The following is a 25,146-nucleotide window of genomic DNA, read 5'->3' on the forward strand; positions in this document are numbered from 1 at the left end:
TAATTTCCTTCTCCATAGGTTGGGGGCAAGGGCTATCTCTTCTGTAAAGTTAAGTGATGATGAAAGATGCCTGTGAAATGCCTAACCTCATATCTATAGTACTGAAATGAACTATTATTTCTAGTCCACAAGAGAAACTTGCTTTGGAAATTTAGTAGTTGTTGCCTTTAAATACCACCTATATGTAATATAACATTTTACTTAAAACCAGAGGTATATGCACCAATGTTTTTTAATCTCTTGATGATGTAGTTACAGGTGATTCAGTACTTTCCATTTTTTTTCATATTGACCATGCATTATTTTTATAATCTGAGTAAGTTCTGAAATATGAAATCAAGTATCAATTTCTATCAGCTTATGTGTACCTATTCATTATAACTTAAGGCTCTCCATTATCAAATTCTGACTCTAAGTCTGTAAGGCCAGAAATAAAATCATGAGCAATTTCAGTCCAGTTATTATATCATGAATTTATAGTTCTATGTTTCATCTCATGCTGATTGTAAATGGTACATTTAAATTTTAAAATAGGTTTTAAACAGGTACTATGTTCACATGATGCTAAAAAGTTTAAGGCATTGTTGCCACCTGAGACCGCGGTTTCCACAGACCATGCTTCAAAATCTGGGTAACCTCTTAATGCAATAATAAACAAAGATGAATACATATTTTTACTGTTTAAGTGTTTTAATTGTTGAATTTGTTGAATTGGGCTAATACTAATTACTTGGTGCTGAAGACAATATATAATTTCTAGAGTTTAAAGCTTTAAAAGATGCTTACAATATTCATAATATTGACGTTAGTCTATGTGGTTGTGGCTCTGATACTGAAGACCATCCCTAGCTGTCATTTAAGTTCCTTAAAAAGCAGAGCCCAAGACCAAAGTAATGAGCCGCTGCTTTTCTCAGGAGCACAAATCCAAGGAAGCAGGAGTGAAGGAAAAAGGAAGTGAGATGGGGAAGGAGGGAGGGAGAGCTGAGACCAGCGTGATTTATCTAACTGGCCAACACCTGGTATCAAGTACAACTTACTGACTGACCTCAAGGATGGACAGTTTATACAGGGTTTGTTAAGAACAGATGTTTACCCCAATGGGGTGCTGATTCCATGCTGCAGGTGAGCGGAGACTTCAGGTGTCTCAACTCTCTGGGCGGGCAGTGAAGGCCTGGGAGGAACAGGCCTGTGGTGCAGGCAGCAGAAGATGAGGTGTTGTGGATTTGTGCTTATTGAAAACCAAGAGCCGCTTGCCACAGCAGAAGCTGGTTGTAGTTGGCCAGAACCCACAGTAAGTATGAGGAGGATCATATACTATTGCATAAGAAGGATCTAATACTCTTTTGGGTCTCCCTGGTGAATACTCTTTTTTAAGACACAGTCAGATGCTTTTATAGTTCAAAAAAGCCTTGGTGTGCCCTTTAGAACATGGGATACTTACTGACCTCACATGTACTCTCTAGTCCTATTATGACATGAGGCAGTAAGAAAAACTGTATTTCCAGTGGTAAAGTTAGAGTACAGAGCTAGGTCATGTTCAGACGGAAAGAGGCTGAAATCACAGACTTGTAGGAAAGATAGAGAAACCTAGGCTCTACACAAGTTCTTCTGAATCCGCTCATTTTTATGTAAGCCTAAGTACTCTGGGAAAGAGGTGGGGTAGGGAGATCTTCTTATTTCACAGATGAGGATCCTGCCATTAAGTGTCTGGCTCAAGATAACCCAGTCAGCCAGCAATAAAACCGTCAGAAGCCTGGTCTCTGTTCTAAATCTGTTTGTCCAGATGGTTTCTTCCTTTCATCCAGCCATGGACAAGTCTCTGCCAGGCCTGGAAGGTCTGCTGAATTGTCCAGGGCTATGCCATCACAGGAAAATGTTTGCATGTTCAGAGCAAAAAATGGTTCAGAGGTAGAGTTTCAACAAGGTGGGAAAGAACATTAGAAATAGGATCATTCTACAAGGAAACTTCTTTCTGATGTTTCTGTGACTCTGTTTTTGTGCTAGTAAAATGTTTTTCCTCTTTCAACATTAAAAATTTTATTCATAGGTATTGCTAGTTCCCCCTATTTTTAATTGTTAGAATCCTAGAAAAATGAGGACTAATATACTAAAGTCACAAAAAAACTTTGTGGTATTATTACTCTTGGCTTTTATCTTTTAAATTTTCAAATAATACCTTAGTCTCTATTAGTATAAATAATTTTTTTAAATAGAGTTCTCTTTCAAAGTTTACTTCGTAACACTGGAAATGATTTAGACTTTTACAAAAACAGGATTTATATACTTTGATATAATCAGTGACACGTTGAACCTATTAAAAAAAATTAAGTCCAGTTTCTCTTTTAATTTAAAAAAGTTTTACTTAATTGCTTAAATAAAAAATAACATTAAAATAATTTTACATATAGTTACAAAGGATGGTACAGCTTGAAAAAGTCTCGTAACTTTGAAAAAATGAACATGATATATCCATAATGTTCTAAGAATATGAAATTTTAAAAATTAAAGACTTCTAATTCTTGGTAAAGCCAGAAGAATTAGAAGACCTCTATGTGAACATATTCATTTTAGTCAACCACTTTTATGGACGGAATGCTTGAGAGAGACTGGGTGTGAGCTGTTCTGGTTCCAAGAGACCTGGAAGCCGAGGTACCACCTTCAGGGTGAATGGTCCGCGGGTATTTTGCTGCAGCAGCTTGAGGAATGGTTTGCTGAAAAAGCAAAAATATACTTTAAACAAGTCGATAAAATTATATTACTACATATTATTTCAATATTATTTCATTATCTACAGTTTAACCCAACAAACACTAGTACATGTAGATTCCTATTAGGGTCTTCCTTTTAGAAAAGTCATCTTTAAAATACTTGACGTAAAATTATACATATCATATCAAAACATTCACTGTGCATTTCAAAAGCTCTATGATACAGCTTTTGCTTAGGAAATGTACAAAACCTCTTGAAACAAAGATCCTCATGTCAGATTCCATTTAATTAGATTTCCTCTTTAAAGAAAAAATAACCTCCTTTCTTAAAGTCTTTTATATAAATGTTTCTTTGTACATAAATAACTGGATAACCACTACAAATGGAAGATTCTTGCAAATGGTATGAAATTCTAGTTGCTAACCACCTGATCTGACCATAACCAAAGAGCCATTTCTCCTAAGGGATGATGGGCAAGAGAACTGCAGAAGCAGACTGTGGCACTGCTGGCATCGTGTCTACAAAATACAGCACGGAAGCAAGTAGCCTCAGGGGCAAGCAATCACCCAGCAGATGGAGCTCCAGCGTTCCAAGTCTGGAGAATGGTTTATTAGTAAGTATCTGTTTCTGACAGTCCTAGTTCCTGGGATCCCAGAATAAAATGAAAAATTGTACAGAGGACAGCCACTGTGCCTGTTACACAATCCAAAGCAGGTAATAATGGAAGCATTTTATGGCTATTTAATTCATGGCCAATTACTGAAGAGTCATTGGACATACTAAATAAACAAAAGGCAGTTAATATCAAACTGGGGTTTTTGTCTTTAGTTTCTTGGTTCTTTTTCTGTAAAGTATCAACCCAATCAGTACAAAACCACAGTTTGTCGGAATTAAAAATAAACACATGTGCTCTCTTTACATCTTTTCTTACAAATGGACAGTCTCTCTCCCCCATTTCTTTATAAACATCTTGCAACTGCTGCTGCTAAGTCGCTTCAGTTGTGTCTGACTCTGTGCGACCCCAAAGACGGTAGCCCACCAGGCTCCCCCGTCCCTGGGATGCTCCAGGCAAGAACACTGGAGTGGGTTGCCATTTCCTTCTCCAAGTGCATGAAAGTGAAAAGTGAAAGTGAAGTCGCTCAGTTGTGTCTGACTCTTAGCGACCCCATGGACTGCAGCCTACCAGGCTTCTCCATCCATGGGATTTTCCAGGCAAGAGTACTGTGCTGATAAAAACAGAAATGAGTTCATTTCCTCTCATCTTTGATAACTAAGCTCACATTTTCAAAAATATGTAGAGAAGTCATCTAAGGCCTTTCAAAGTCTGTCAGACCTATAGAGGCTGATATGATTCTCCACCCTCCATGTGTTCAGTCTGGACTCGGTACTTCCATCTCAGTCTGTAGCTTCACTATCACACTATACCTGAGGTTAAATTTAAACAATCAATCCAGCTTCTTTTGACTTAATCATCTAGCAATCTAGTACTCACAAAGAAAAGGATTTACAATCATTCCTTACATCTTTTTGACATATTAAGTAGACAGGAATGTTAAGACTGAAAATTTATATAGAGGGCATTCTCTTTTATAATAAAATCAACCCTTGTTTCTCTCTAGGGATGTGTTCTCATAACTTTTAGAAATTAAACTTTTTGAGATAATCGTTGACTCACGTATGATTGTAAGAAATAACAGAAGATCTCCCATGTGTCCTTCTCTAGTAATTTTTATTAAGTTAAATTTGCTTATGGCTTTATGGTTCACAAAGTGCCTTTACACATCTTATTTAATTTTCACATTACCTCATTTAATCCTGAATCCTGACAGTTAACTCTAGGAGCTAAGTGCTCTTATTGCTACTGTTTTACACATGCAAAAAACGGAGGCTCAAATATTTTTTGATTTGTATATGATCACAAAGGCAGTAAGTAGCAAAACTAAGGCATTAACTCAGGTCTTCTTGTTTATTTTTGCTTAAATTCCATGTACTTTTCTTTACATCACATGAATTTACTGCAACCTGATTTTTTTCCCCAAGTTAGAAATATGTTGACAATTGTATTTGAAAAAATAGGAAGAAGACTTCCAAAAAAAAAAAAGGAGCAAAAATCAAACACCATAAAAGTAGGTAAGTTTTTCTTAGGGTAAAAAAAAAATGCTATACGGAGAGCAGTTAATGAGTAAACAGTTTTTGACTTTTTAAAAAAAGTATTGAGAAATCATTTATGTATTTACCCTGTTGGCCATCAACACACCAGATTACTTTTTGTATTTGATAACTTTGCTACTATCCCGGCTGAGCCCCCACCCTCACTCCCTACTGACTCAGATGGTAAACCATCTGCCCGCAACGCAGGAGACCTGGGTTCAAAAGATAACCTGGAGAAGGAAAGGCAACCCACTCCAGTCTCCTTGCCTGGAAAACTGCATGGACAGAGGAATCTGGAGGGCTACAGTCCATGGAACTGCAAAGAGTCGGACAGGACTGAGAGGCTCACACACAGCATACAAGAAACAACGCTTCTGAAATTAATCTCTTAAAATAGGAAAGGTGTATACATAAAGCAGATGTAACAACTGTAAGCATATAAAGACTGTAATAGTAAAGGCAGAACAAATACCAGGCACCATGGATTTTGATCTTCTCCTCAACATGGCATTTCAGTGCTTATTAGTCTATCAACTCTCAGGAAAAAGGTTTTGTGACAAAAAATTATCAAAGGCAGACTCACCACTGTGACCGGATGATGTTTTTCCACAACAACCGAGCTCATGGGAGGAGAAACTCCCATTATAGCCAAACTGCTACTGATTCTGTTTTTTGACGCAAAATCACATCTCCCTGTGATCCGGGCTGTGATTGTTCTCCCAGCTTTCTGTTGCGCTGATGTCACAGCCCTGGGCCCATACTATAAAAGAAATATCTGGTTGGCAGAAAATCTATGGCAAAATCTATGGTACTTTTGCTTCTGTAACTTAAAAATACACAGGCACTTAAAGTAATTGTATATACAACCAACTCTAACATGGGGAAAATTTTTTTAAACAATAAGACAAAAAGCAAAACAAAACCAACCATTCCAAATACCCCTTTAACCTTGGTATACCAACTCTTTTATAGGATTTTAGGAACTTCTAAAACTTTATTTTGAAATAATTATAGATTCATGGGAAGTGGCAAAGACAGCACAGAGGTCCTATGTGTTCTTCATCTAGTTTCCTGCAATGATTACACCTTAGATAATTACTGTATAGTTACAGTAGCAAAACGAGGAATTGATACTGGCATAGATGTCTGGATATAGTTCTATGTCACTTTATCACGTGTGGACTTCTGTAACTATCACTGTGATCAAGATACACAACTGTTCATCATCACAAGGCTCTCCCTCACACTGTCCTTTCTTTAGAGTCAAACTCATCTCCCTTCCCAAACAATCCCTATTCTTCAGAACCACTAATCTGTTTAATGAACTGACCCTTATGGATAAATTACCATTACACATATGCTTTTGTGTCTTCCCCTTTTCCTTATGGTACTGTTAATACAATTTTTCTTCACAAATAGGGTGTTTTTTTCTGGCCGGGGGCGGGGGTGGTACTCTGTGACTTGTGGGATCTTAGTTACCCGACCAAGGATGGAACCCAGTCCCTCAGCAGTGAAAGCACGGAATCCTAACCACTGGGCCTTCCTTTTCCTTTGAGAGTTATCTGCAGTGTATTGCAAAAAATGTGATGATCATATCAAAAGGTAATGCCAGGTTTTACAGCTTTTGTTGCTTACAGTTGGACAATACTCCAGAAAGGTTACATTTACACCAGGAGTAACACATACATGTACTCATTCTTTTTTCATGATCAACTAATCCCATCAGCTGGGCAAAAATCAAAAGTTGTAAGAAAGAAGGGAAATGGCATATTTAGAAAACTCTAATATTTGTATTTTAATATCTGACATGGAAACGATGTGGATTATTGCTCAAGAGTACAGGTCTCTGAAGCCAGACTTTCAAACTCTGAATTCAAACTGCATTAGTAACTGTGTCCACTGGCCAATTATTCTCCCTAGCCCTCAATTTCCTCATTTATGAAACAGGGAGGGCAGCCCCAGCAGACTAAGGCAAGTCTTTCACTTTCCGTTCAGATAAGAATGAAGAGAAACCTTACTAAACAGCTGAAAAATCCAATTAAAACTCTTCCAATTATTTCAACTGGAGTTATAAAAAGTAAAGTGCCATCTATTGTTCAACTTCGTGAACTACAATAGTACATTTGCTAAACAGCACATGTTCAGTATACATGCTGTCAAAGTGAGCACATATATTTTTTGAAAATTATTTTCACCATGAAATTCTGATATTTTAACACACTGATGATGTCTGCAGAAATGAAATAATTTTACAGATGAAGACATTCTTTCACTAGAATGGTACTCCTCCCTTCTTCAGTTATTTGTCTCCCGATACTCTGCAGTTTACTTTCTACACACACCTCCCTTTTAGCTCCTGGAAATACTGAGGAAGACTGGAAAAAGTTTTGGAAGGAAAGGAAGTTTCTGTGATTCAAATGAAGAGAAAGACAGCCAGTCCTGGATCACAAATCTCTCTTCTTTTCCTGTGTCCAGCACCAGTGGTTTCACGTACGGTAAGTAATCCAAGTAATGTATTTGTTCCTGCTTTTGTCACTACGCTTCTTTCCAAAAGCAAGAAGACATATTTGAGGTAAATCTGAGTATTTAATTCAGAGGATGAGATGGTTGGATGGCATCACTGACTCGATGGACATGAGTTTGAGTAAGCTTCAGGAGTTGGTGATGGGCAGGGAAGCCTGGCGTGCTGCAGTCCATTGGGTTGCAAAGAGTCAGACACGATTAAGAGACTGAACTGAACTGAGTATTTAATTAAACAGAAAAGGAAGAAAACTATGATGATACTTACAGATTAGTTTGTCATTCTCCTTTCTCTCTAAAGGCTGTACTTACGTCAATGAAATGGAATGCGTGACTGTTCTGAAGGAGCAGAAAGTAGTTGGAGGGATGGGGGAAGAAAAAGGCCTACCTAATATTGCGTTTTTTTAGGATTCAAAGACTTAAAAATTACCTCAGGTAACCAAATTGTTTCAAAAAGTAACAAAAAAGGGTGGCAAATAGACTCATTCATTGGGTTCTTCCTACACACATTCAGATTCAGATACACCCAGATGTACAAATGTACCTGTAGTCATATGTTAGAAGGGAATTTTGAAAAATCTAGCTTTGTGTGTTATCTGGATATGCATATGAATGACAAATCACCATGTTTATTTAAATAAGATCATTAGTATAGGATCTCACTTCAAAATGTGTAATCATGAAAAATAAACACAGCTGAACCCATGCCAGTAGAATTTCAGTGTCTTTCTAAATCAAAACTCCCCAACACATTCAAATTTCTCTTAAGTCATATTTTTTTTAAGCCTCTTTGAATGAGGAGCAAAAATATGTTGAGATTTGCAAAAATAGATTTTAAAAATTTCCGCCTAAAGTTAGTAGCTTACAAAAGGCAGAAATTCAAGTCAGCAGGAATACTTCAGATGACTAATTGTCCAGTCGACTCAACATGTTCCCTTAGCTACAGAGAGCTGCCTAGCACTAAGGCACCTCCAATCCAACTCTTTTAAAACCTAAAACCTACTCGGCCATCTTTCTTCCGTTCATGTAAGTGGTTAGGGCCAGGGAGGAGAGGGAGGCAAGCAAATCAGAATCATTCCAGTACCTTTATAGAACCTTTATAGAGCCTTTATAGAACCTTTATAGAGCCTTTGTGCAAGATCCAAGCCAGAGCAGGGAAGAATGGCATATGGTTTTTTTTTTTAAAGCCCCGCAGAGTTGAGTCTGATAAACTTGGCCAGTATCCTTATGCCCTTTGAGAGACACTGAATACAGGTTTAACAACAGGAGCCCAGAAAGTCAGAACCATGATATGCAGATAAATAGTTTGATTAACTGAACTTCAGGTAAATTCTCCCACAAATACCCCATCCTCCTTCAGTACTCTTCCCCCTCTATGGACCCCTCTATTAGCAGCTAGTGACTTTAGGAAAAACAATTGCTATCTTCATTCCAATTATAAATGAAAACTGAAAACCTAATCAAATTAAGGTGGAGTCACTACAGAGTAGCATTAGTATCTGCATCCACGAAGAGGGAAGGCCCCCCTGGCGGCTCAGGCAGTAAAGAATCTGCCTGCAATGTGGGAGACCCAGGTTTGATCCCTGGGTCTGGAACATTCCCTGGAGGAGGGCATGGCCACCCACTCCAGTATTCTTGCCTGGAGAATCCCATGGACAGAGGAGTCTGGCGGGCTACAGTCCATGGGAATCGCAGAGTCGAACACTCAGTGAGTCACTGAACTCAGTGACTAACACAGACAAACAGTTGAACAGAAAATATACAGATGAGTCATTAGCCTCCTAAACCCTTGTAACATTCTTTCCTTTAAAATTAAAACGTTCTTCATTTTTAATTATCACTACTGTAATAGAATTGTCAGGGATTATTTTCACTATAAATTAATGTTTTAGTTAATTGTATATTAAATATTTTCTGTGGATTGGCCTAAAGACCATCTGGACCTTTTTTCTCCATGGGAAAATACGTTCAGAGTGCAAAATACCCACTACACAAACAAGTTTGGAACGCTCTTCCCAGCACAGGCACCTGCATTCACCGTACTGACCGTCTCCTCCTGTGCAGAAGCTGTAGCCATCAGCCCAGCGCCATGCGGAGCAGACACGGGGAGGTGGACTGAGGAAGCGGAAGTGGCGCCGGCAGAGGTGACGGAAGCCGCCGAGGGAAGCGCGGCCGCGCAGGTGGCTCCGAGGGCCGCTGCCGGCGGGGACGGCGGCACTGCGCCCGCCGAGGGCGCCGCAGGGGCTGCAGCGTCCACGTGAGCAGAAGGAGGCTCTTTTCCTTGAACACCAGGGCCGTACTCTTCCCTTTTAGTGGTCGTGAAATCTGTTCCCAGAAAGCACACATTAATTCCATTAACATGTTCCCAAGTTAAGATTGCTTTTATCTTCCCAACAAGGAAAATCCATCATTGCTAAAATTTGGTCCCACAGAAATGTGTCATCACTGGATATGTTAATAGGGTTCCGTGAATACAGTATGTCAGTGCTGACTGGTTAATGTCAGCATTAACCATTAAAGACTTCAGACCACTTGAACACATGAGAGTTAATGAGTGATTTGCTTTTACGTGAAAAAAACAAACTAGGTACTCACCTGGGACCTTATAACCACTACAATAATATGGTCACAGTGTGCCTAAGGATTTATGTTCTTTCCATTATTTCATACAACTATCCCGATAAATGGCCTGGTATTTAGACCTTTAGAATAATTTTCTGATAATCACCATACCCTCTTCATTTACCACCTATCACTCCTATTCTAACAAGACCAATGAGTTTTTAATAAACTATTTTTAGAGACATTTTAGGGTCACAACAAAACCGAATGAAAAGTACAGAGAGTTCCCACATACTCCCTGTTCCCACACACCCACAACCTCCCCTACAATGGATATTATGCACCATAGTGATACATTTGTTACAATCAATTAGCCTACACTGACACATCCCTGTCACTCACAACTTGTGGTTTAAAAACCAATGTATTTTTAATTCTTGATTTTATCAGCAAACAGTAGTAAATCAGTCTATAACACTAAAATCTTTACTTTTGATACTGTAGAAGAAATGAATTCTTGCAGGTAGATTATATGTCATGAATTAACAGCATATTTGTACACAACTGATTTTAGTGACACATATATAGTAACCTTTTCTCAGAACTGAAACTTAATCTTAGATCAAAGAAATATAAAATGTCAGCTTCCAGAAGCTAGGATGAAGGGTCCTATTCTAGATTTTTCCCTCTCAGTATGAGGATTTGGTTAAAATTTCCATTTGAGACGGTATATGCGTGCATGCTTAGCCGCTCACTCATGTCTGACTCTTTGTGAGCCCATGAACTGTAGGTTGCCAGGTTCCTCAGTGCATGGATTCTCCAGGCAAGGATACTGGAGTGGGTAGCCATTCTCTTCTCCAGGGGATCTTCCTGACTCAGGAAATGAACCCAGATCTCCTGCATCACAGGCAGATTCTTTATCATCTAAGACACCAGGGAAGCCCATATATACCTGATTTCAAACATCAGGGTTAGGATTTCAATATTCAGTCACTGAGATGTCTCAGAATATTTGAATAGAGGGCATTATGTAACCCTATGTTTAAATGGTTTCCTATGTTGTCCTCTTTCCATCTAGAAATTTGGGCTACTATGTAAGTTCCTGTCTTAATAATATCTTCATATAAAACTGAGCAATAGTTACTTCATTAACAAAGTTTAATGAGGATTATAATACCTAGGGTCCTTTGAAATAATTTGAAGAGACTAATTCAATATAAAAATACTGCTTTTGCTTTGAAAACACACATGCACACTGAGTTTTAACATGTTTTTCATAGAAAGTGATTCTGATTGTCTACTTTTAGGTGGGTGGCAGACTTATCAGGTGTGGAACCAGTATTGTAATTATTCAAACTTTAACTGGACACATTTTTCAGCTGGAAAGTATTTTTCTACTGTTCCCGAAACTACTTTAAAAATTGGCAGGTATCCTTTTAAAGGCCATTTGTATTGTCACATTTTGTCTACCTCAGAGAAACTTCTAACAATTATCTTCAGGGGACCAGGAATAATTTTCTTTTCTCCTGAGAATTTAAAAAATTCTCTTTTAATAGCAGTGATTAAAATGCCACAAGACTTAAGTATCACAGAGCAAGTCTAGTATTAGATTACAATGAACTCTGCCTTTGGTAGCTTCATCAATACTAGAGTGTGCTACTGATGGGTGTCTTACTATTTCTGTCATCTTTTTCTTCCATTGTTATAATAAACAAAGCACAAGGCCACTCAAAACCTCTCAGATTCCAGAATCTGGCATTAGCTACAGATGACAATAGACTTAAAGGCAACAGGAGCAAAATAAGTCACATTGTATAATGATCAGAATACATTTGCTCCAAATCCTGCTACGGATATTTGCCCGTAGGAGACATTGCTGTATTTGGATTTAAAAATTTAAGATGGTAAATATATTAAGGTGGTAAAACATTGTATCCTAGGTCAATTCACAACCTTAGGTGTAGGTTATGTTAAATAGACTTCTTGTAATCGAACGTAGCAAGTTCTAATGATTATATGTTCTCATTGCACTTGTGAAACCCAGTACTTGTTGTTATAAGTAGATAATTAAATTCTTCAATTTAATATATTCAACTTGCTAACAATTAACAACTGAAAGCAGACTCTTCAATCGCTGGAGATGGTACATTTGTTTTCAGCATTACTACTCAGTTAAAAGACCACTTGTTGGAGAAATCAAGTACTCATTCGGATATCAGCAAGATAAGATTCAGTCTCAAGGGTCTATCTATGTGTCTAAGTCTCTAACTTGCCTGGGGGCCACACGCCACGACTGCTTTAGAAAGAAAACAACTTGCCTGAACTCACCACTATCCACAGCACACGCATTTGAAATAAAAAATATTTGCTGATACTTTGAAAATGAGGGCATAACAAGCACAGACAAGTTGTTCACAGGACTGAAATCATATTAATGATGTTACAAAATAAAATCGTGTCACTGATGAATAATCTGATTTTCAAACAGGATTTAAAAATACTGTAAAAATGTTCACATATTTATATACATTAAGTTTATGAGGCTGACTTAAGACTGCAACAATTATATCATTACTATCCTTTTACATATTAGTGTTTTTTGTCTTTTAAAGTGCTTGCAATTGTATTTCATTGCATTTTCACAAGAACCTGCTATAAAGCAGGTAATGAAGATTTATATTATCTTCTTTGTTCACAGAAGAAATTTTAGTTTTCTAAAACCCAGTGAGCAAAATAGGCCTCATTGTAAATCGGTGGCAAAGCTGTTCTATGTCATGCGGATGATAAGAACTATTCCGATCCGAGCCAATACATGGACTTTTCTTGACACAGAGTTATTTTAGTTGACTTCTATAGATAAGCCTATACTTATATTTGTTGAAATGAGTTTTAGTTGAGGCCTCTCTTACACTGGAAGACAAGCAATTTTTTAAAAAAATGAAAAACCAAAAAAAAAAAAAAAGGGAAACCATGAATAGACAAAAAATATTTAATCAACAAAACAGTCCAAGGCATTAGGCTACTTAGAAAAAAAGACAGAAATTTTATACTTAAAGGCATTACCATTATAGTTAAGAGAGCTTTAAAATAATGTTCTATATTCAAAGCATTATTATAACACTGAGCCTAAATAGTTAACAGTTTACTGGATCAGATATAAGATACTGTAAGTAACCATGACTGAGAGAATTTTCATGGCAGATTTAAAACTGGATATAACATTATGATATTAAAAATAGTGTTTGGATAAGATACTGGATAAGAAAATTAGTACTGCAGACCACACCAATCACTGAAATCTCAAATCCTTTTTGAAAGTAGGCAGAGAATCTTAAATAAAACACTAACCTGTATCACCTCTGTTCTGAAATATAGTCATGGCCTCAAGATTTAACGCACACACACCCCTCATGAAAGCTTTCTTCATGGAATCTTCAAAGTGCTCTTTTTCATGCTGCATCCTTTGGATCTCAGCTTTTGCATTTTCCAAAGCTCCAGATAACTAAAATCAGGAGAATTTTTAAAAAGAAGAAAAAAAACTGAGCTACAAGGAAGAATATAATTTATTGTTTTGAAAAAGAGACTTATTATACTGTGAAGTTATTTTCATATGAAATACTAAAATCACTTTAGCATATACCTCTTCCACTGAGTCTTAAATTATTTTAAAAGATGCATTTTACCTCCAGTGTCTCCATTAACACAACATTTTCATTCCCAACTATAAGGTCAAGGTTTAAACAAAGGGAATTTCATACTGGCTTCAATCAGGACTGGTATACTCTAATTATACAAACGGCTATTATTTCTTACCATATACTTTTATGTAGGATAGTAAAATATCCTGCCAGCAATAGTAACTGATTTCTTTTCTTTTTTTTTAGATAAGTGTTATCTATAGAATTTAAAGTGCAACGTGGCATTAGGTACAACACTTTGCCATAGACCAAATCTAAAGGGACTATGTTTTTTTGCATGTCACTGTCAATCACAGAAAGTTATTTGCATAATAAAACTTTAAGAATTTAGTATTATAATGAAAAAAATTTTCCTTTTAATATTTGATTTCAAGAGGCCTACTACATTCTTCAAAATGGTGTTTATTTTCCTTTTGGGTTTCAAATGTTTTCATATGGAAAAAATGTTATATTATTGTTATAAGTCTAAATAACTTCAATTTATATGCAACTGCTTTACATCAAACTTATAAAACCATAGTTTATTTAAAATAACATAAGGATAAACTTTCTTTTAAAAATTAACTTACTTAATTGGAGGCTAATTACTTTATAATTGGAGAAGTAAAGGGCAACCCACTCCAGCATTCTTGCCTGGAGAATCGCATGGATGCAGGAGCTTAGCAGGCTACAGTCCATGGGGTCGCAAAGAGTCGGACATGACTAAGCGACCTCACTTTCTACTTTACAATATTGTGGTGGTTCCTGCCATACATGGGTGTGAATCAGCCACGGGTGTAAACATTTTTGTTTTTATTTATAGTTCAATAAAGGCCAGCAGAAGCCTAAGGAAGTATGCTTTCTTAGAGACGTAATGATCTGTGGGTGATTTACACTTCCAAGAGAAACGTACATACAAGAGATGTACACAGGTCTGGAGGTCAAAGTTATAACCAGCTAAAAGAATAAGTGAGTCTGCAAGTCTGACTCAGTGCTGCTCCTTCCCAACAGTCTACCTGAACCCACACCAGAGTGAACGAAACTGGAGACACAGGTTCCTTCGCCAGTGAGTGATGGCTACCCAAGTTCTTAATTTTTATTTAAAAAGGAGAAAATAGAGCAAAAAACGTTTACCAGAGCGACTTTGGCTTCATAGTCATTGGAAATCTGGACACAGACTTCTTCAGCTCTGGCTTGACAAGCTCGTTCCACCACCTCCCTCCACTGCTTCTGTACTACGGCCCGCCAGCCTCTCCAGGCTTTCTTCAGTAAAGTTCTCTGAAAATACTGGTCAGCTAGTTTACTTTCATAAACCTGAATGAAAGTAATACACAAACTCAAAACACAATGGACTGGTAAATATACCGGCAGTAATACAAAACCTCGCCCTGTGGGGTGAGCGGGGTACATGCGTTAGCATTTCATACCGTGTACTCAAGTTCTTCTCGTGTGCGGATGGGAGGACAGGCTTAGAAGGGTAAGTGACATGCCCAGGTCACACAGGCAGAAAGCGAAAAGCCAGCCTTGCCTCATTCCAGAGCCTAAGCTCTTATCCATTACATCACGGCTTTATGCAACTCATCAAGGCAGGGGAGAAACAAAACACCGGATGGAAGAAAATGAGTGACTTGCCCATGCTATCTTGGTTATGAATCTGACCACCTGGCTGAGAACAGGACTAGGAGCTGGATGGCAGCAAGGGTGGTGTGGCCCAAGACGGCCCTTTCTCTGCAGCTCGGCGGCCACCACCATAAGCAGGTGACTTTACACACTCTGCCATCATAATTTATAGCAAAATGATCCTAGTAGGAACACATGCTATTCTTCTATCAAAGAATTTAAAGTCTCCTGAAGAAGCATTTCCAATTTTCTTAAAAAAATTTTCTATTCAAAAAGTGATGGCAACTTAAACTCTTTCAACTAACATTTGAACATAATATATTATCATTATGTCATCCAATAAATAACCTTCAAAATATGACTCAATTTTAAATAGCCCTTTTAAATATGGTTAATGTAGATTTAATCTACTGGGATTAATAAAGGAAAGTACTAAGAGGTACTCTTAAAGGAGAAATCGTACTCCATGACAGTAACAACCTTTTCCTTAAATATTACTCTCTTGGAACTAAGTGCATAAAGATTACTCCATGACTCATATGATTATCATAAATAAAATGCATATATACGTATGGATCTCCATCCCATACCTTCTTGAGTCTTTGGCTTCTTATGGGATACATATATACTTTCATACTTTTCTACTTCTGATACAATAATCTACTATTCTCAATTTATATTTACACTGATATAGTGAGTCAGCTCACTTAATTAAAAGATATTCAAGTTTAAATTATATATAAACTAAGAACAATTTTTACAGAGCTTTATGGACATGGATTTTTAAAATTCTTATTGAGGCAAATTACACAACAAACATTTATGCAACTTTATAATGTATAAATATAGTATTGCCTCTTTATTTTTTTTATTTTTATTTTTTTTAGTACTGCCTCTTTAAAGATGATATAGTCAGGCATTTTAGAAGTAGAAACAATAGAGGGAGCATACGATATGCTAAAGATGATAAATTCATGTAATTAAATCTGAGGTCAAACTTGTTAAAGGGGTTCTATCACCAGAACATCTGTAATTTAGGTACACTCTGTATTTAACCTACCATGGCGTAGAAAATGTATATCAACAAGTCTACAAAATATAAGTATTTTTCCCCAAACCGTACCAACCTCAAGTCTAAATTAAGAGTAACATTAAATTAATTCATTTTGACTTATTAAAAAACAAGTCTTTCTCTGACTTGAGCAAGAGTTCTAATACGTGATTCTAAATGCTTCTGAGTTCAGAAGTCTATTAAGTATCAATCAGCTTTTGTTTTTCACACTTACATCCTGCCTCGATTTGACGTGGTTGATTCGCCAGTGGAAGAATGTTCTCATCAACTCTATCCTTTCCTTTTGCTTGCCTATGGCATGAGACAAGCTAGAAATCACCTGTAAACAGCAATGAGTAAAATGGTTTCTTTCATATATCAAAAAGAATACTTATGGATCAAAACTGTATTCATCCAGGTAACCTCATTATCTTTAAAAAGACCAAAAAGCTTCCCCATGTGAATACACTACTTATCAATGAATGAAAGGGAACAAAAGAGGAAATAAATTTTCATTATGTGTATCCTGGTAATAATCAATAAAATGTATGTATAAAAATTAATATGATCACTGGCATTTAATTCAAGAAAAACCATCATACATTTGAAAAACCATCATACATTTGAGTTTTGCTACGTATACAAAATATTTTTATTCACTCTACGTGAGGGCAGAGACCAGTTTTAAAATATCTTTCTAGTCCTTAAGTACCTTTAACAGCTTGGATTAGAAGTTCCTCAATAAATGTTTAATGATTTTCTGGATTGAACAAACTCATAAAAGTAAATAATTAATAGTTACATTTTAATGTACTTTTTCAGTGATATTCTTGTTCTTAAAAAAAAAAATCTATGAAGGCTTATTTTAAATCCTGAGATAATATTCTCTCTTATAAAGAACTGAATAATTGAAACATATATCTAAAATGGGCCCATTAAGAGAGATTTAGTAAATTAGGCATATTTGCTGAGAGATATTTATTCTGGTTCTTTAAATAATTTCCAAAAGTGGAAAAGGGCAGGAATTCTAAGATACTAGTAATATTCTATTAAGCTGTGTAGTGGCACGTGGCTGTTCACTTTGTTTTCAAAAACTAGATATGCATGTATACTCTTTTTGTGTGATACACTTTGAAACCAAAAAATCTTAATATTTTAAAACTGTAGGACAGAGTTTTGAGGGTAATATGGAAAATGACTGAAATTAGTATCATTGTTTCAAAAAAGCAAGTTATGTAAAATGACTGATTTTACACTGCATCCTATGACACTCTCAAAAAGTGTATTTAAAAAATAACCATAATCTTCTCTAGCTCACTAAAATAGTGAGGGCTGCACCTGCAGACAAGCAGCTGAGGTGTCTCTGTTCTCTGAAAGCCACCATCCTCCTGGGAGAGCTATGGGTTTGCTGCCCACCTGCTTTGTTCAGGGTGCTGCTGGGAGGCCCCAGACTAGCACAGACTTGAACCTACCCTCAAGTTCTTAAGAGGCTAACAGAAAGCAAAGCAAACAGTGCTCTCGTGCTTATCAACATAATGAAGAAAGGACTTCAGAATGGATAAAGACATATCACAGATAGAATGTGGGATATCTATACCCCTCCAAAAGGATGGTTTAAAATGTGGGTAATGCTGGATCCCTGACATTCTCTTTAGGGCAGTTAGGAAGGAAAGATGGGAAAGAAAAAAAAGAGTGTTCCCACACTCAATATAGCACTCTTACAGCACACTGAACGTGGTGGCCAAGAGAAAATGACATGATCCTAGCACAGTTAATGTGAAGAATAAAGCTTATTTCTATGCATCTACTTTCCTACTAGTTTCGGAAGTGAGCTTCCCTTTGTATCTGGTACGATCTAAACACTCAGTTCCTGGCATTTATTACCTAACAAGACATTTACTGACTCTCACTTAAAAAGCAATACGAAAAAGAAGACCTCATCCTTTCTCCCAATGGAGACTTCATAGGTTTTCTGCAGCTCCTTCAAGCTGTTGATCTGGCTGCACAGTTGCTTTAAATCTGCTGCATGTTTCTCTCTCTCTTTTTTCATTTCCATTCGGTGCCAGTCAATAAAATTCAGTCTCCATTTACTTAGTTCAGATATGATGTTTGTCTGAAAAATAAATAGGCTGACAATTAAGTAGTTTGCTCCTTAATGCTGCTTCATAAAATGACACGGAAATTAAGAAAAAAATTTAAAAACTCAAAACAAGTATTCAACATAAGAGCTATTAAAAGAAACATCCACCAATGAAAATGTGTGTATGTTCAGCAAGCCACAGCTCTTCTTAGTTCACATGCCATACTAAGTACATACTTTTTTCTCCCATTTTAAGTTACATTTATGAAATCTTGAATGGCATCGCTGGCTCAATGGACATGAGTTTGGGTAAACTCTGGGAGTTGGTGATGGACAGGGAGGCCTGGCGTGCTGTGGTCCATGGGGTTGCAGAGAGTTGGATACGACTGAGCAACTGAACTGAACTGAACTGAAGTGTCATTAAAATTTTTTAGGTCTCATTCATTAATAAATAGGACAAATAAAGTCAAGGACTTAAATATCCATATTAAGGTGGATGACAGAAAAAGGAAATGCAGGACCATGGCTAAGGTCAAGCCACTGGACTGGACTGGTATTTAGACACAGATGAACAGTAGAAACCATCAGAGTTGATGCTTTCTTCCTCCAAATCACTGACCACAATGGGCACCTTACAATGAATTGCTAAGACTGATTTTTACCCTACTGACGGGCATAAGTAAAAAGACCAATCATGTTATCAAAAATAGCAGGGATAACAGTAGGGTTAACTGAACATATGACAGTCTTTAAATGGTTGGTGGTGTACTATCTCAGTGGACTTACGCCATGGTTAGAAGCATGAAACCGGTTCCATGGAGAAAAATGATACTAAAAGATTACTTCTTACTTCTAGAATTTAAGGTTTCAAATATTGGAGAAAATATAGATGCCACAAAACTCTGATGACCATAATTTCTCCGTGTATGTGAATACTCAGTTTAGTTTTCTCAAGCTATGTTTCAGAAAAACTGTTGTTTTCTCCACTATATTTTAAGCTGCAGAAAAACTGCCATTTCTGGAATACTTAGTTTTACTTAGGGATCACTAACATCACCAAAAAAATAAATAAATAAATTCTTATCAATTTATCAGTTATACCCTGTGGTTGCTATAAGTGGCTATAAAATGAATATATGTTGCTAAGATTGGGTCTTACGCTTCATATAAAACGAGACAATTCCACTAGTCATAGGCATGATGTGGGAAAGGTTCAGCAAGTGTCTCTTGCAGTCACACACAGGCTGAGCCATTCAAAACAGTGGAGAAGCTCAGTGGAGTATGCAGAGCTGTTCCAGCAGCTATCCAAAACTGTGCTATTCCAAGTATGGCTTCTGAACGGTCACCTGGGAGCTTGTTAGCGGTGCTCCTTCTTGAACCAGGACTGACAAAGAAGTTGCAGTTTATCAGAATCCCCAGGTGGTTCACACGGGCAGTAACGACCGACAAGCCCAGATTTACAACACTGGACTGATCTTTGGCAACTACAGTTTGTTTTCTTTTTAACTTTTTAATTCAAAGAAATGAAGAATAAACAGTGGACTCGAGCAAAACTGCTACATTACATATTAAACAACTGTAATACCTTAAGACCTGAACTCCAGAGATCAAGCACATTTTCCATCTTTTGAAGGTTTTCATCAGAAACAACAAAATCAGTCACAATTATTTCACGGGCATCGATAGGACTGGAATTAGACCCTGGTGAGGAAGAGTCAACTAAAAGATTTGAACTGAAAAAATCCATGACCGGGTGAGGCAGCTTCCTTGGGGATGCTGGTGATGACCCTAGAAAAAAAGAAAAGTTGGAGTAATCTAATCTGTGCTCTAATCCAGCAGTTTTAAGAAAAAATGCCACACATTATAATACATTAAATCTGTTTTAAGGGTACTGAGCATCTTATACAATTATTTTCAAAAGTACTGCTTAACAAATTGCCCATAGTTGCATTTAAAACTCCTTGCAGTAAGTAATATGCTGAAATTATTCCCCTTACTACCTGGATAATATTCACCAAAGCACAAAATGTTGTACATTAACAAAAACAAGCTAAGGAAAAGTCATACCATCTGTCTTTGAATGAACTGAAGTATTTAAATCACATTCTTTTCCAACGTCCATCCTTGTTTTTCTCACTGCAGGGCTATTTCCTGATGAAAAGAAAGAGGTTTTTCTTTTAATTAAACCTAATCAGTCTTATATAAAATACCTAATCACACATACCTAATTGAAGAAGGTAGCTGTGCATAAGTAAGATTTTAGAACAAGGAAAATACAGTAGGCTAGGGACAGGAACACTAAGACAAAGAATAAGAAGGAAGGAAAAACTGTGAGACTTGAAAACGTCTTACTGCATCATTAATAAGTTTAATTCACCCAACAAATATGGATGAAAAAGACTTCAGTTTACTAGTGGCATTCAGTTCATACTGATATAGTATAAATGTCATGTCCTACAACACTGGACATTTCTAAGGCCTGCTACTTTTCACTAGCTCTACTAAAACTTAAATGACACTGGTTCCCTCCAAATGGGGACTTCTTTACTTCTACCTCAGAAACCTTTAGTCAATACATGGCAAAAAGGAAACTGGAAAAGAATCTCACAAGGATGGCTTTGTGAGAGGCTTAGATACTTTGCCAGCTTCAACACAACCTTCTTTACACCAAGCAATGGCAATACCAAGAGTAAAGAGAATGGGGTGATAAATTTACAAAGTTCACTCTAAGTCTATGTATGGATAAGAATGTCTAAATTCACTGAATGTTAGGCATGTCGATCTCAAACACTTTTTGGAAAGGGCAGAGCATAAGCAAATACTATCATTGTTGCTCAGTTGCTCAGTCCTGTCCAGCTCTTTGCAACCTCATGGACTGCAGCACACCAGCTTCCCTGTCCTTCACCATCTCCCAGAGCTTGCTCAAACTCATGTTCATTGAGTCAGTGATGCCATCCAACCATCTCATCGTCTATCATCCCCTTTCCTCCTGCCTTCAATCTTTGTCAGCATCAGGGTCTTTTCTAATTAGTCAGCTCTTCACATCAGGTGGCCAAAGTACTGGAGCTTCAGTTTCAGTATCAGTCCTGCTAATGAATATTCAGGGTTGATTTCTTTTAGGATTCACTGGTGTGGTCTCCTTGGAAGTCCAAGGGACTCTCAAGAGTCCTCCCCAACACCACAGTTTAAAAGCATCAATTCTTTGGCATTCAGCTTTCTTTATGGTCCAGCTCTTACATCCATCGTGACTACTGGAAAAACCACAGCCTTGATTATACTGTACATGCTAGAAAAGACCAGCATCCTTAGGTCCTAAAGACTGCCTGCATGGGTGCGTGTGGACTCAAGTCACGTCCGACTCTTTGCAACCCCAAGGACTGCAGCCTGCCAGGCTCCTCTGTCTATGGGATTTTTCAAGCAAGAATATGGGAGTGGGTTGTCATTCCCTCTTCTAGGGGATTTCCCGACCCAGGGATTGAACTCATGTCTCCTGCATGGGCAGGTGAATTCTTTTACCACTGAGCCGCCTGGAAAGCCCCAAGTGATTGCTGTAGGAGAGTATTTGGGTTTGGGTTTGCTCAGTAGAAAGTGGATGTAATTAAAACATGCCAAGATCACTCATAGGGAATGAATAAATCCAAAGGTCTTATCTTTTGAAGATCAACAAAATTTGGGCAGAAACTGCTCAGTGCTAGTATGTTTCAGTGTTAGAAGAAATACACATGTTTTGAGGTTCTGGTCCTGTTTGTTGATCTGGTGCTGTAGGCTAGAAGCAATGAAACTCCACGTCTATGGAGGGAGAGAATGACAGACCCAGGGCTGTGGCCCCCGAGGTGCCTAAGAGCCTGCGGCTGGGCTGGCTGCGCTGTGTGCTCGGAGGAAGGTCTTTGAGGTTTACCTGCTGCTAATAACTGCCCGTTATCAGGGCCAATCCAGGAGGGTGGTCTGTGCCCCTGGAAAGAACACTCATTTTGAGTGAGCTGTTTGGGAACTTGTACTGAATAAGGAACAGATAGTAAAAGGAGCTTCATCCTCCTTTCTCCACCTTTCAATCACTCATCTATCAATACACATCCTGGTTTGTATTAGTTCTCAGTTCTTTCAGCAACACAGTTCCCAGGTGGGTCCGTCTTCATGGTGACAATCCAGACAGCCCTCCAGGCCCAGATAAATACTGTTGATAAAGTCTGAGCACGTGGTTATGAACTTAAGGGGTTCTGAGGGCTATCTATAGACTCTCTCTAATTTGGGAACTTGGACATTTCATTTCCAATGTTTCTTAGCATAAAACCATTGTATTGAAAGAGATGCAACACATTTCACTAAGAGACATATAATTGCCACAGCGTTTGCTTTAATTTTATGATTTTTCATAAAATAGTCAAATGAAGTTCGAATAAAAACTCAACTGTCATAAGTGCCAAGAAAAACATATTAAAATGTAAACTCTCCCCCAGATGACAGATATAAACTGCTGATGAGAAGAAGCACTAGAGAAGTGTTTTCACTATCATAAGTCAACTGAATTTAAAAGCTCAGTAACATATTAAATTAAGGGACATCTCAAAAAATATACATAACCTGGATTTTGAAGAATATCATCAATTATAGTAGGAATTTTAACATCTGGCACTGCTTCTCCCTTTGAATGAGACGGCTGTGAAGCACCTGCTTCAGTATTTGGAGTCACTACAGCGTAACGAAGCAGTTCTTCATACTCTTCCTGTGAAAAGTCAACAAAAAATAACACAGTGTATCCCTGTCACAATGGACATTCTGGTAAAGGAATGGTCACAAAGATGTTCTCTACTTCAGTTTCCAAAACAGTATGCCCAAACAGAAAGAAATGGGTACTTGGGATTTATGTTTTTCATTAGTAAGTGAAATTTCTTAAAAACAAGCAAGAAAATGCAACAAATAGACCTACCCCAATTTCTTCTGGTGATGAAGCTTTAGTACCCCTATTCCTTCAGCAGGTCAATTTAAAACAGTGACACAAAGATTACCTGGGGCACTTTCCTGAAGCCCGTCAGCATCTGTGACACCGAAGAACCTTCTCGCAACTGACAACTGCTCACAGGTGAGAAAAACACCCAGTCTTGTCGCCGCCTGTTTGGAACTTAGTTCCACGATACTGCTCCCAAAGACTCGACAGTGGGGAGGTCTAGGGATGAAAAGTAGCTTTTGCTCTTGGTGCCCCCTGCCCCACCCAGTTCTACAACCACCCTGAGTCTCTTCATATACAAACATGGAAAGAGTGCAAGAGAAATGCTGGAAGAGAAAGAATAATAAAGTGAAAAAGAGAACACGGATGCCAACCTGTTCAGTTCTACCTGCTGGCAACATGAGAAAAGAGGATGAAAACATGGCAGGTCACCAAGTGTAGGCCTTATAGGAACATGCCTCAAGGTTAAAAAAAAAAAAAGGAATTTCCTGACACAGATAGATATTTAGCCAAATCAAAAAAATTCTATCAGTACTGGAACTTAGTCTCTGTTCAAAAGGGGCTGGTCACTGAGGCAACATATATTCCTATTAAGGACTTCTAAGAGTCTTTTTTTTAAATTAATTAATTTATTTTGGCTGTGTTGGGTCTTAGTTGTGGCACACAGGAATTTTAGTTGCAGCATGCAGCTAGCTAAAGCCCCTCTAAGAGTCTTATGGCATGGACCTAGAGAACGTCTTTGCATTAAGATTTGGGGGAAGGTTTAAAGGCATATGAAGTGTTATTTAATATTAATTTCTCTCCATAAAAAGTTCAGATACAGAAAATTCCATTATCATCATTTCATTAGTCATAACTGTCTTATTATTTGACTCACCATCAGGATGAAGAGCTAAGTGATGCTCCAAATTACCTCCTTGAAAAGTGCTAAATTGAATTAACAGCAATTGTCTAAATCAAAGAAAGAGCCCTACCTTTAATAAGAACATTATGATACAGTATAGGTGTTTGAAAATTAGCAACCCATATTGTTTCCCTATGGGTTTCCGTGAGTAAGAATATTCAACTAAACACACCCAAGTATTTTGCTATCAATTACCTTTTTAGAACCTACTTCCTCTGGAGGCAATAACAATTAGAGGTAGCCACATCAGCTCTGCTCTGGAATAAACTGTGCTCCAGGAATGAAAGGGAAGGGACAGTCAATGACTTTAACTCGTGGCTTCCCTAGTTTGAACTCAGAAAAGGGAGAAAGATCCAAATACATATTTCTAAGTTCTCACAACAATCGGTTTGAGTTAAAGGGGATGTAAATAGGTATACATTAATAGTGTTCAGTATACGTATATATTTTAACTTACTTTAGGGAAAAAAATGGAAAAATTAGTCATTTAAACAATTATTTACATTTCATATATGCAGACACAGGCCAAATGGGTTATTTTTTAGTTTAGGGTAAAAATAAGTAATATCCTCTTTCTTTTTCGTACCTTATAGAAAAATTGGAGTATAAATTTTTTTATTTTTAAGAATTTATTTATTTTTAATTGAAGGTTAATTTCTTTACAGTATTGTGTTGGTTTCTGCTAAACATCAACAGGGATTAGACCCAGGTATCCCCATGTCCCCTCACCCTTAAACCTCCTTCCCGCCTCCCTCCCCACCCCACCTCTCGAGGTTGTTACAGAGCCCCAGTGTGAGCTCCTGGACCACACAGCAAACTCCCATTTGCCTATTTATTTTACATGTGGTGACATGTTTCCACGTTACTCCTTCATACAACCCACCCTCTCCTTCCTTCCCTCCCCCAGCCCCATGTCCGTGAGTCTGC

At 37.6% G+C, this 25,146-nt stretch overlaps 1 protein-coding gene across 5 annotated transcripts in view; it reads right to left on the reverse strand.

Annotated features, from left to right (window-relative positions):
• Positions 1 to 2,215: 2,215 nt before the first annotated feature.
• POC5 (POC5 centriolar protein) overlaps positions 2,216 to 25,146 on the reverse strand; it is a 29,586-nt gene continuing 6,655 nt past the window's right edge. For 2 of the 5 annotated variants that reach the window (XM_065941150.1, XM_065941151.1), the window contains exons 3-13: positions 23,377 to 23,406; positions 22,952 to 23,093; positions 20,438 to 20,521; positions 19,956 to 20,158; positions 18,227 to 18,403; positions 16,526 to 16,630; positions 14,754 to 14,933; positions 13,291 to 13,444; positions 9,428 to 9,705; positions 5,444 to 5,620; positions 2,216 to 2,711 (exon numbers count right to left, since the gene is read on the reverse strand). In XM_065941150.1, coding sequence (XP_065797222.1) covers positions 2,568 to 2,711; positions 5,444 to 5,620; positions 9,428 to 9,705; positions 13,291 to 13,444; positions 14,754 to 14,933; positions 16,526 to 16,630; positions 18,227 to 18,403; positions 19,956 to 20,158; positions 20,438 to 20,521; positions 22,952 to 23,093; positions 23,377 to 23,406 — 1,674 coding nt within the window. In that variant the 3' untranslated portion in view covers positions 2,216 to 2,567. Of the gene's footprint in view, positions 2,712 to 5,443; positions 5,621 to 9,427; positions 9,706 to 13,290; positions 13,445 to 14,753; positions 14,934 to 16,525; positions 16,631 to 18,226; positions 18,404 to 19,955; positions 20,159 to 20,437; positions 20,522 to 22,951; positions 23,094 to 23,297; positions 23,407 to 25,146 lie in introns of those variants that run through there. The other 3 variants (XM_065941152.1, XM_065941153.1, XM_065941154.1) reach the window with 2 other exon arrangements.

This window comes from Muntiacus reevesi, chromosome 7, assembly GCF_963930625.1.
Source record: "Muntiacus reevesi chromosome 7, mMunRee1.1, whole genome shotgun sequence".
Lineage (NCBI taxonomy): Eukaryota > Metazoa > Chordata > Mammalia > Artiodactyla > Cervidae > Muntiacus > Muntiacus reevesi.